Here is a 12,802-nt window from a genome sequence, read left to right as displayed (position 1 = left end):
TAAAAACCTCTCAACACCTTTTGGCAAAACTGCTTGTGAAGATATTGTACATTAAACCTTTTAGTGTTCCTCATGGGAAAGAGCTACATAATAAGAGTTTTTCAGAATTCAGTTCCAGAAATAAAAAATACATATTAAAAATAGATTAACATTATAATAATACATTAACATATTGTTATGTTATGGAAATTTTTCAGAATTAACATGATGTATACAGGAATGAGCCAGATTGCTTCTATTTGCAACAAAAAAGGTTGTTTCCATTTTGGTCTTGAAAAAGATTTAATCCTTAATTACATCATTATGTAATATTTTTTCCTGTTTCTATTTTGGAAGTTATATTAAATACATGTGTGTCACCTGCAATTTTTCTAAAAGTAGTAGTAAATATGATTTTCGGAACTTTTCCAGAGTTACTGATTTTTGAGCTCTGCATATTTGCAGTTTAAAAGCTCAAATTGCATCTTAATTTCCACTATTTCATGATTCAGATCAGGATACTCTAAAATTCATATATTAGGGGAAAGATGATTATCACCAAATGGGTACTGCTCAGAGTCCCCACATATTTCAAGTGACTTTTTCTTATAACCAAACTAGAAGCCCGTTGCACGAAGTTTCGTGCAATAGACTTTTCCTTCACCTGGCTGCCGGCACCAATTTTTCTGCCAGCAGCAGTTTTCCTCTAGCCACCCGCCGATCAGAGCGCCTCCAGCCAGCACAATTGGCCACCCCGAGAGGAACTCTGATCGGGAGGCGCTCCGATCGGCGGGTGGCCAGAGGAAAACTGCTGCTGGTGGAAAACTGGTGCCGGCAGCCACACAATCGGCCACCCCGAGTTCCGCCACCAGCGTCTTCCACTGGCCCCATGGATCCTTCCGCAGCGCCGGCCATTTAGGCCGGCGGGAGGAGCGGGGGGTTGGGGACTCGCGAGTCCCCACCCCCGCTCCTACCGCCAGCCAATCGGCCACCCTGAGTCCCGCCCCCCGCGCCTCCAGCCGGCCCAATCGTGAGCGTAGCGGAGTGATGCAATTTGCATATTACCTTTTTATTATGTAGGATACCAATTTATTGTGGAAAATTTAAATTGCAGATAGGTTAAAAAAAATCTATGATTCCACCAATCATTATTAATACTTTAGCTTTCCAAATATGACTTGCCAAATATTTTTAAGTTACATATACGTATTTTTTTAAGCAAAACCAACATTGTTCTGTGTCATGTCATTGAAGAGAGAACACACACAGAACCCATAATCAATGGTAATTATAAGATACTATAAGAATGCTTGGCCAATAGGAGCCAGGTAGAATAAATCAAATCAATAAAATTAATTTTTCCAATGCTGAAGATCAGTTGTAAAATAATTCTGAACTGCTTTAATAATTTTATTTAATTTTTGGATTAATTTTAAAAATCAACATTTAATATAAAGTATAGATTGAGAAGTTCTATCCACCACTATCTCACCCTATCCCTTCACCTGGTTTCCTGTGGTAGAAATTTTTTATTTAAATCATTTTATTGAAGTATGATTAATATGTAAAAAGCTGTACACATTTAACATATACAACTTGATGAATTTGGGGATAAGTATACACCCATGAAACCATCACTGCCATCAAGGCAATAGATATATCCATCACCTCTCAAAACTTTCTCCTGTTATTATTACTGTTGTTATTATTATTAGGCAAGAACATTTAACATAATATCTGTATCTTAGCAAATTTTAAGTATATAATATAGTGTTATTAGTTATAGATACTATGCTATATAGTAGATGTCCAGAATTTGCCTTATATAACTGAAATTGTACCCTTTGACCATTAGTTTCTTGGGTTGGAAATAAGAATATATATTTCCTACATAGACAAAAGGCAGTGTATTATCTACATTCTTCCATACCTTTCTCTTTTCACTTAATAGCCTGCCCTGGAAATCTTCCATATGAAAACATAGAAAGCTTTGTTATTTTTTATAGCTATGTAATATTCAATTCTATGGATGTACCATGGTGTACTTTGTCACCTCAGACTGTCTTTTGCTGTTATAAACAGTGTCACAGTGAATACGCATGTATGTACACCACCTTATGCACATGTGAATTCAACTTTAGGAAATTTTCCGGGATTGAAATTGCAGAGACAAAATATTGATAGAAATTGTCAAATTGTCCTTTGTAAAGATTACACCATCATTTATTTCCATCAGCATGTATCACCACATCCTCATAATTATTTATTTGGAAAACGTTGTGTGATTTAAAAAAAAACAAAAACTAATTCTATTCCAGTGATTCCTGCTTATTAGAGCTTGTATTCTCTGAGCTCAAAGAAAGTAATATCTTACTTTGAAGGTGTTATAGTCAACTCTCTATTATGTATTAGCACAGAAAGGAGCCATGGCACAGATGTCCACAATAGCGGATTATTCAGTAGTAATTCAATTCAACTTTGAAGTGGATTGTAACTTTTTCTGTGTTAACTTTTTTCCAAAATGATGTCTGCATTAGGAAACATTAACTCTTATTTTTTAATACAAATTGGCTATCATGAAAGAAGGCCAATAATTATAAAGAAGTTGTGTAGGATTAAAAAGTTTTCTACTTTACCTCTGGGATTACAGATGATATTAATTTGTTCTTTTTTATATTTATATCTATGTTTTAAATATTATAGAGCACTCAGATGGCTTGTATAAAAATAGGCTTGTAGTTGTTATTAAAATAAAAGGCCCAAAACAAATGTAATATTTCATTACTTTCAGCCTGAGAAGTATAAACCCCCTAAGGTAAACGTTATTATTTTAAGTAGCACTAATTAATCAGTTAATGTACATTTTAATAAAATTAGTTCCAACATATTTAAAACTACTTTTGACCACGTTATAACTTAGTGGAGAAGCCATGTGTAAATAACAGAGAGTTTACAAGGTTGTGTTGGCCTCAGCACAATCCTCTGGGGTGGAGCAGGGGTCAGCAGTACAGAGATGTCTGACTCAGCCTTTCTCTCCCCTCACAGCATCTTCCTCAAAGAGCTGGAGAAGTACGAGCAGCTGCCTGAGGATGTGGGACACTGCTTTGTTACCTGGGTAACTAACCTGAAATCCTGTTCTCCCATCCCCCATGCTTCCCAGGAGTGCAGATGATGCCAGATGGCATCACTGTTCGGTGCCTGACCTGAGAATGTGTCACTGACATTCTAACATAGGACCAGGGACTGTAGAAAAGGGCCATGAGTAGATCTGAGAGAAGCAGACCCTCCCTGAGGAGCAGAGCCCTCCTTGGGAAAAGTCCTTAGACATTGTGTCCAAGTGCCATGCTAAGTTTTCTAGCACTTTCTAAAATTAAGATATCAGAAGATTAGAACAAGACCAGCACCCTTGATAGAGGACTACTCTAGTTCCATCTACTATTTTTGTTTTGTTTGTTTGTTTTTTAAGTGGGTGAGGATTAGGGAATTAGAACTTTAGGAATACATCAAGCCACCAAACCATTGGTTACATTTTCTTCCTTAATAGAGAAGAACACACTCTTTGGGTATCCATCCCAGTTCTGACCTGCAAGATGAGTGTCAGGTCACTCTCTTTCAAGGTGCTATTGTCATGGGCCAAGTCAATGGGCTGAATGTACCAGATTCTAATTACATGAGTGGAAACAGTAGTCTCTATTAGCATCTCCACATCACATTATTTTCAGCTGAGGTTTGTGATATGAATGCAAAGATCTCCGAGAAGGTCACAAAGAACACTAAGTGCAACTAAACATGGAAATTCTTCCCAAAGATCAGGAGTTCTAATATTTAATAATTATTGTCTAATTATAACTTCTCAAAATGGGTGAATACTTTTCAAAATATCTTCATGCTTCAAGAGTTATGGAATAGGCAGGGCTATGGTTATGTTTTATGTTTTACAGATGGATACATTTCAAATGAGCTGGGAGATCGACTAGTCCCCTGGCATAATATCACAGTCAGTTCCACAGTTCAAGTCTTGAGTTACTTTTTTTTCATGAAGCCTTCATGTTTGTTTCCTGGCATTCTCTCATTTCTTAAGGAAGTCTCAGACTGCTATCTTATTTTGTTCTACTACATTTTCTACCTCTTAACTACATGAGCCCAAGCATACTTCACGTTAATGCTCATATGCAATTTATGATTCCTTGCACAGCCAATGTAGAGAAGACAAGATTGGTCAGTAAATGAAGGGATTTTTAAATCTTGTTTCACACAATTTGTGGATTTTCCTGACAATCAACCATAAATATGATTCAGCATCATCTCTTAGGGATGATGAATGCCTTCCAGGTAGTATATTAACCCAAAAACCAGTTTCAGAAATCCTTTGGTGATTGCATAAAACAGGCACATCTTGCCAAGAATTATCCCAAGGTAACTTGAGGTCTTATAACCTTACCTACGAGCGTAGTGCAGGAGTAAATGGTAGAAGAGTTATTTATAATGCATTGAAAGGCTATGACCAAGAAGCCTGAAGTCAGCGTTCCTAGGCTCTACCACTTTGAAACAGTTTTCATTTCTGTAAAATGGGCATGATGATAATGCAACTCATTGCATAGGGTTCTCATGAGGATCAAATGAAACCTGCTACAGGTATAACGCATATCTAGGCTGCTTTCTCAAAGAGGACATCCCAAATGTTCTGTAGGCACCAAGATGGCAGCATTTCACAAAGGGGAAAGTACTTGGTGGCCAAAATACACATACCTTTCCCAGTGGAAAGAGTGGGTAGCATTAACCCAGAGGGTCCTGAGAGAAATAAGAAATGAATTTTCACCAAGCTGTAAGGTTCTTGACTTGAAGTAACAACCAGGTTAGGACTCATTGTTCAGACCCTGGCCCAGAGGGTCCCCCTGCCTCCCTTCCCCCCATCATTGCTTCTGAGAAGTTGGGGATGGCCGCATAGTCACTTGGCACCCCCTGCAAACCACCTCCCATGGAGACCCTTGAAGTACAAGCAGATCTAGCTCTGAGATCATACTTCATTTTCATGCCTTGATTTTTGCTTTCCGAGCAAATGCTGTCATTGTTCAAGATGGGAAGCACAATTGTAGGTAATCCCCAAAAGGGGATAATCTCTAAGTAAATACTGTCCAACTGCAGAATACGTTACTACATGTGAATTGGTTTTTGCTTATTCTTTCCAGCACTGACTAGTATTACAATGAGCTCACGTTCAGTGAGCTTTCTCCTGCTGTTAGGAGAAAGGCATCCCAAAGCTGGGGGAGCATGGACCAGATAAGCCCAGAACATTGGCCGCAGATACTCCTGTGGCACACCCTATCTGTTTCCACAGCCCTGCTGGGCCCTGTGGACACAGTCAACAGAAGGGAGCAACGAATGGATGCTTACCTGTTCTTGTCTTTGTTCTTTTTAGGCAGACAAATTTCAGATGTATGTCACCTACTGTAAAAACAAACCTGATTCCAACCAGCTGATCCTGGAGCATGCAGGCACCTTCTTTGACGTAAGCTGTGATTTTCCATTCTTGAGCCACTGAGGCAGGTGGAAATGCTTCATTACCTTGGGATAATAGGTTACTCACTTTGTTCCTCGCTTTTCTTTACTGGCCACCCCAAACCTCTGTCTCCTGGATAAAGCATGGATCAGTGTTTGTCTTTTGTTTAACCCCATCCCAGCCCAAGTGCTATGATTTTGGACAAGGCATGTTTGCCTCCATGCCTCAACCTCAAACCGAGCTAGCCATAAATCTCATGTGTAGAGGAGCCTGCTAGGATGCAGGGGTTGACTAAGAGGTTTCACTTCTACTTCATATATAGCTCCCTCACATGGAGGGAGTCTCAACGTATGGTCCCCAGACCTGCCACATCATCATCACCTGAGAGCTTGTTAGACGTGCTTAGTTTGGACTCGCCCTCCACCTCTATTGAGTCAGAATCTCCAGGGCTAGAGCCCGACCATCTGAGCTTTAGCTCACCCTCCAGGTGACTCTGATGCCCACTCAAGTTGAAGGATCCCTACTCTAATGCAACTGTTTCAACCTTAGCTACACATAGAGTCACCTGGGGAACTTTGAACAATAGTGATTCTGGGTCCCACCTCTGAGGTTCTGTGAGGATTGGCCTGGGTCTGAGGTGGGCGTTGAGAGTTTTTAAAGTGTCCAGGTGAGAGTAATGTGCAGCCAAGGTCGAGCACGTGTATGGAATAGAAGCCCAGAGAAGGGTCAGAGCTGATGGATCTTGTCAGATCCTTTGGTTTTTAATGAGGAGCCAGTCCTATTGGTGAATGATTGCACAAGTCTGTATAGTCTTGGGGAACAGAGCCAAGTGGGTCACTACAGGATGCAAGGGAAGAGCAAGAGGGAGAGAAGAAATGAAGGGGGAGAGAGGGGGACTGTAGCAATGATGGTCATTCTGGTGGTCATATCAGAAGTGACAAAAACTTGAAATTCAGAATGTTTTATCATCTCACTAGAGGTCTGGTGCACGAAAATTCGTGCACTCGGGGTTCCCTCAGCCCGGCCTGTGCCCTCTTGTAACTCAGAAGTCCTTGGGGGATGTCCACCTGCCAGCTTAGGCCCTTTCCCAAGGGGACCAGGCGAAAGCTGGCAGTCAGACCTCCCTCTGGAAGCCTGGGCGCCCTCGGGGGATGTCCGACTGCGGAGGCGGGAGAGGCTCCCACCACCGCCACTGCACTCGCAGTTGTCAGCACAGCTTGTGGCTGAGCAGAACTCCCACTGTGGAAGCACACTGACCACCAGGGGGCAGCTCCTGCATCTGCACCCTGGTGGTCAGTGTGCATCATAGAGACCGGTTCCCGGTCGTTCAGTCATTACGGTCAATTTGCATATTACCCTTTTATTACATAGGATCAGTCTGTCTTTCTGCCTACCTGCTTTCATTCCTTCCATAAATATCTGAATGTCTACTGTATGTCAGATAGATGGGAAACACAATTTTAGGTAATTGATGGGCCCCCTGGGGGATACAGACATGTAACTACAGTTCCCATACTCAAGTTTACAGAATAAACCTTCTCTGAGCATCTTTCTAGCCCGACACTGCTGTAACAGAAATAATTCTACAAGGATTTATTGCTCAGTGGAGGAATGACACTTGAGTGGGAGAAAGCCAGACAAGAAAAAAAGCACATGTGCTATTTTAATGGAGCATTAACATGGAACTGATTCTAAAGGTCCCGACTGGAATTCTGAGGGTAGACATGATAAAACAAAAAATCCAAGTAAAGCGCTTCCCTAACTTGTTGTCAGAGTTTATGGAATGCTTTATGCCATTATCTTTGCTTAATAATGTGTTTTCCTTAAGATGTTTCTGGTGGACTATTCATCAACAGTATCCAGAAGGGCCTTTTTGACATTGTCAATGCACTGTGCCCTGTCTTGCACTTTGTGTTTTTCTGAACACACACGCCCTGGGCTCTGAGCAGGCCATACACTGTTCTGCTTTCTTATCTTTGCTCACACTGCTTTCTCTGCCTTAAATGGTCCCTCTTTGAACATAGGCATGCTCACGTGTGCACAACCACACAAAGTCACTCTTCAGAATTTTTACTTTAAAGGTCACATGTTGCTTTCTGCAGAAATCCTTCTCTTCCTCTATGTGTACATGATATTTTGTGTTTCTTGTATTGCATTGTTAACCATGTGCCTTTTCATTACTCACACTTCCCCCAACTGTGAGCCCCCTGAGGTTGACTAATGGTTTGCTTGCTTCACTTTGTACACATCACAGAGTCTGGTGCTAAACTGTATTTTCCTTTAGTCCTACATTCCTCATATGCCTGTTTCTAGCCAATTTCTGGACTTTGACTAATAAGTCATTCCCCAAATCTTGCACCCTATCCTCCATTTCCCAGTTAGTTCCTAATTAGCCTCTACCTTAGCTGGGAATGCCAATGGAAGCCAGAACTCCAGTCTGTGGGAGTTCCCAGAGCTGGTCCTGGAGGTGGGGAGGGAAAGCAGTAAACTCTCCTGATTTTTCCCAACGCTTTCTGGAAAGCATCATTTTTGCAACTTTTTCCCCAATCCATCAGAAGGGTTTCCCTAAGTTCTACAACTAGGAACCATCTGCTTTAGGCTCTCATTCTATAAAAGAGATAAACCCTTAATAAAGGTGGTCTATTATCACCCATTATTGTAAAGAGAACACAGAAAATTGAAGTCCTGGAAAGGCTCCCACATTCACATGATCCAGAATTTCCTACTCCAGATGTGAGGCAGCCCCTTCCTCACTGCTGCACAGGCAGCCTTCCCAGAGCTGGGTGTCTTGTCAGAGAGGGAGGACTGTCACAGGTACATTATTGCCTGTGTTGTCTGCCAAGGCCCCAAATTATCTCACAATGTTCATTTGCCCAAGGAGAGTCAGGCTGCCAGCTGTTTTGCCCATCATCCTTGAACAAGTCCTGCTATGACTACACAGCTGTAGGGAAGAGGCAAATGAGTGAGCAAATAGCTACTTTCTGGGGTAATGGCAGGAAATTGAATAATTTATTTTTATCATTCCCTCTTCTTCACCCTCCTCCATGGCCACATAGCAAACCCTAACTTTCAATGTTTCTTTTATTCCTCCTAACACTTTGTTTTCACTAATCTTAGCTTATGGCAAGCCCCCATGTTACACGCCTGAAGATATAGATATAAATAGGTATAAATATATATTATGGCTTTAGTATACTCACAGACGTGTGCAACCATCCCCACAGTCAATGTTAGAATTTTTATATCATCCCCAAAAGCAATCACCCCCCCCCATCTTATCCTCCTCCTTATTCCCCCAGGCCTAAGCAACCAATGACCTGTTTTCTATCTCTTTAAATTTGACTATTTGGATATTTTATAAAAGTGGATCAGATAATATGTGTTCTGTGGTGACTATTTTCACATACCATGATATTTTCAAGATTCATCATGTTGTAGCATGTCTTAGTAATTCATTCCTTTTTACAGCCAAGTAGTATTTCATTGTACAGATACACCACATTCTGTTTCTCCATTCATCAATTGGTTGACATTAGGGTTGTACCCTCCTTTTCCATATTATTAATAATACTGCTGTAAACATTGTATACAAGTTTTTGTGTGGACATATGTTCTCATTTATCTTGGGTATACAGAGTGGCGCAAAGGTAGGTTGTTCATAGTAGTAGTTGTTCATATGGAAAATAATACAATAATATATAATAACACAAGGATAAACTCTGTGTTTTGAGTACTGACAACTGTAAACCTACTTTTGCTCACCCTATATACCGAGGAGTGGAATTACTGGATCACGTGGAAACCTTATGTTTGCACTAAGGCTTGTGCAGTAAACTCAGTCTCCCTGTCTCTATTTACCAACCTCCACCCGCTGTGTTGCTCGTAGGCTTCAATTACTCTTTCTGAAACATTGCTTCCACCATCGTTTCCTTCCATGTAATGTCCACAGTACTTTACATTGAGAAGCTCACCATCAAATCCTAATTCTTTATTCTAGCTCAGCCTCATCAATGCCCTAAAAGCATCTTGTTTATCTAGCTGTATTTTTCACTTTTTCTAGAATCTAGGTGTGCACCCTCTGTACTATTCAGGCATGGTCCTCATTGTCATCTAAATGCATAAGGATTATTTCCTGTGCATTTGGCTTTATATATTTCCTGTTTGTTGAGTACCATTCTTCCAACTTCCCACTTCACCACCCCTCCCTGTCCTCCAAGCCCCAGTGAAAGCGTTATCTGTAAAATTACTCCTGGGGGCAGGGCCTCCTCTCTGGTCTCCCTGGCAGTACCAGTGAAAAGTATTTCTGTCATCCTTGGTTGCTCTCTCTTTCATATGTGTGAGTCTTATCGGCTAGCTAGCATAGAGGTTCTTGAGGGAAGGAACTAAAATTCACCCTTCTCTAATTTTCATAGCACCTAGACCTTGGGGAATAGATCATTTTGGAGGTAGGAGAAAGAGAGGACTAACATGAGAACTAGAGGCATGAACAGCTGAAAGCCATGGTCACAGCCTGGGCATGAATGATGTGGGCATTGTGGCCAGGAAAGATCATCCTCCCCAGGGGTCAGGGATCACAGAGGGAAAACGCTGGAAATGACCCCATGGTTTCCAGCTTAGCAGACGTGAAGAATGAGGGGAGTCTCTACCATTGATCACAGTGAACAAGTTATAAGGAAAAGTGGTGATTCTAGGGTGGGATGTGTGAAATCTGAAGAGAGGAGGAATGGGAAGTGAGATCTGTCCTGTGCAATTCTAAGAGGGAGACTGCAGGCCGACAAAGACTCGGGAGCTGTCAGAATAGAAACCAGAGCTCACTCTCTGCCTTCCCTTTAGTCTCACCTTCCTTTTATCCCCCTCTCATGTCCTCCATTCTGGGCTTATTTCCTTCACTTCTACTTCTTCACCTCTCCTTTGCTCTTCTACCTGTTACTTACCTCATCACTTTCTCTACCTGTGTCTGTATTTCTTAAGTTCCGTTTGTTTCGCAAATCTGCCTTCTTTCCCTAAAATTTCTCCCCTTTTTCCATCTCTCCTCTTGATTTCTGCAGAAATCCTTCCCTTCCTCTATGCGTACATGATATTTTGTGTCTCTCGTATTGCATTGTTAACCATGTGCCTTTCCATTACTCACACCTCCCCCAACTGTGAGCCCCCTGAGGCCAATGGAAGCCAGAACTCCAGTCTGTGGGAGTTCCCTAAAATTTATTTATTTCTGTATGCACCTTAGTCTCTCATAGTTCTCTTTCTCCTTCCCTTTCCCCATCAAAGAAGTTTCTCATAATTGCCTTTTCTCCTTTCACCTCTCTTCTTACCCCAACTGCCTCCTGCCCAGAACACACATACACATGCCCCTCCGTGTCTGATGGTGCTCGTTTCCATCCTGTAGGAGATACAGCAGCGGCACGGTCTGGCCAACTCCATCTCTTCCTACCTGATCAAGCCCGTCCAGAGGATCACCAAGTACCAACTGCTCCTGAAGGTACCTCCCTGCCCTTGGTGTCTCCCCTACCCCCTGCCAGGCCCGGGGGATCCCGCTTTGTCAAGGATGGGAGAGCTTCCACCTGAAGTCCTCTCCTCTGCCCAGACCAGAACTTGAGCAATGAGCCCGTGCTTGCATCGCTGGCCCCAGTCTGCATGTCCCATCCCTTCAAATTCCAGATGCTTATTCATTAGGGGAAAGAGGAACTGGGAGCAGGAACAGGGTGACTATTTTCCCACCTACCCACCACTGCACCACTTTGAGGGATTGCCACCCCAGCCACTGGCCCCCCCCTGTCCCTTCCTCCTGGGGCAGATTCCCTCTCATGGCCCCTGCTTCCGACAGGATCAGGGGCCAAGGTCTTAGGGGCAGTGCCAGTCTGCATGGGCATGGAGGCCCGGGGCAGTACTTGCCATTGTCATAATCTCTGGTTTGTCAGACTAAAGGTTTTTGAGGGAAAGGAGTTGATCAAAGAGTGCGTATTCAAAGCACAATGACACTCGGTGTCTGTAGGATCCCATATACTGAGGTTCTCCTGGAGCCAACCAAGAGATGAGGGTTTCCTCCAAAATCTTTTCTTTAAAAGTCAAATAAAATGATGTAAACTACCAAGTAGTTGGGCTGATTCTTCTCAGAGAAGGATATGCTGACAATCTGAAAATATGACATTTCCCCACAGAAAGCCTGGGAAAATGATATCATAGGCAGTTAAATAACCCCTGTCTATCTGAATTCTTAAGATGTGTAAGTGCAGTTTTCCCTAAGTTTGAATATTTTGCTGGTTGCTCCTCAAATGCAAAGGATAGTGAGAGGGCATGTTATAAGTAGTATAGTTCCAGAGAAAATGTAATGGAAATCAGCTCGTGTTTAGAAATTCAGCTCATGCTTGCAGAATCTCACATATTCTGGCTGCACTAACCCTGAAAACCAGCCTAGTTTCAAATCTGGGTTTCTACTCATGTTAGAGAGTGTGCCCACCGGTCTGGTCCGTGGTCTCTCTGGCTCAGCACTTGTGGTTCCAGGATGAGTAGAGTGGGGGCAGCAGTGAGCCTGGGCCTTGGACCTCTCTTCCCGCTCTGGGCCAGGGCAGGGCCATGCACCATCCTTCCCCTGCAGCCTCCTCCTTCAAACCTCCTTCCTGTCTCCAAGAAGAGACTATGGGCTGCTGCTCCCAGGTGCCCTAGTCATCCGACTCCGCAGAGATGACTTAGAGAATTACACCGCGGCATCGTGCCCATGGCCTTTACCGAGGACCAGTGCCAGATATAGCAATGGGCAGGACATCTCGGCTGTTTTGGCAGAACTGCTGTTGAAGCTGTCATCCTCTTCATGTTTTGGAGTTTCTAATAGAAAGACCCAGGATTTCTCATAAGATCTCAGGGTGGGGCTCGCAGGGGGTGGGGCAGTTCTCCCCTGAAGGACTGGTGTGCTTTCTACCTTCAGGTCCTTCTGTGCCTTTGACTGCCGGATCGTTAGCACTGCGTTCTCCGGTTACTCACGGCAGTTTCTCCTTAGCCCAGGTTTATGTGTGTAATTCTCCCTTTTTCCTATCCCACAGAATGGTTTTTCTTATGCCAAAAGGTTTTTAAAATTTATTTCTGTGTTGTTGTTGTTTTAAATTTAAGTATCCCCAAGCCTTTTCAGGAATTGGGGGTGGGGGGTTAACTCCCCCATCTACACTGACAGTGTCTTAAATCAGTTAAGATGCAGTTCTAAGAGGAAGACAGCTTTCCACCTCTCCCTTTTAAACCCATAAGGCTGAGGTTCCAGGGATTAGTTCTGTGACAGGGAGGAAGTGGGGAACGGATGGCTGTCCTGTGTCTCGCTTTAGGCAGATGGAGGAT

General features: G+C 42.8%; 1 protein-coding gene across 4 annotated transcripts in view; it reads left to right on the top strand.

Moving 5' to 3' along the window:
• Positions 1 to 12,802, top strand: part of LOC307096987 (kalirin) — a 473,518-nt gene that overhangs the window by 425,223 nt on the left and 35,493 nt on the right. For all 4 annotated transcript variants that reach the window (XM_079766806.1, XM_079766805.1, XM_079766804.1 and 1 more), the window contains exons 26-28: positions 3,025 to 3,094; positions 5,399 to 5,488; positions 10,866 to 10,958. In XM_079766806.1, coding sequence (XP_079622932.1) covers positions 3,025 to 3,094; positions 5,399 to 5,488; positions 10,866 to 10,958 — 253 coding nt within the window. The remainder of the gene's footprint in view (positions 1 to 3,024; positions 3,095 to 5,398; positions 5,489 to 10,865; positions 10,959 to 12,802) is intronic.

The sequence above is a fragment of the Cnephaeus nilssonii genome, assembly GCF_951640355.1.
Source record: "Cnephaeus nilssonii genome assembly, chromosome: 3".
NCBI lineage: Eukaryota > Metazoa > Chordata > Mammalia > Chiroptera > Vespertilionidae > Cnephaeus > Cnephaeus nilssonii.
The sequence above is the reverse complement of the archived record's forward strand: the minus strand, read 5'-3'. Positions and strand labels throughout refer to the sequence as shown.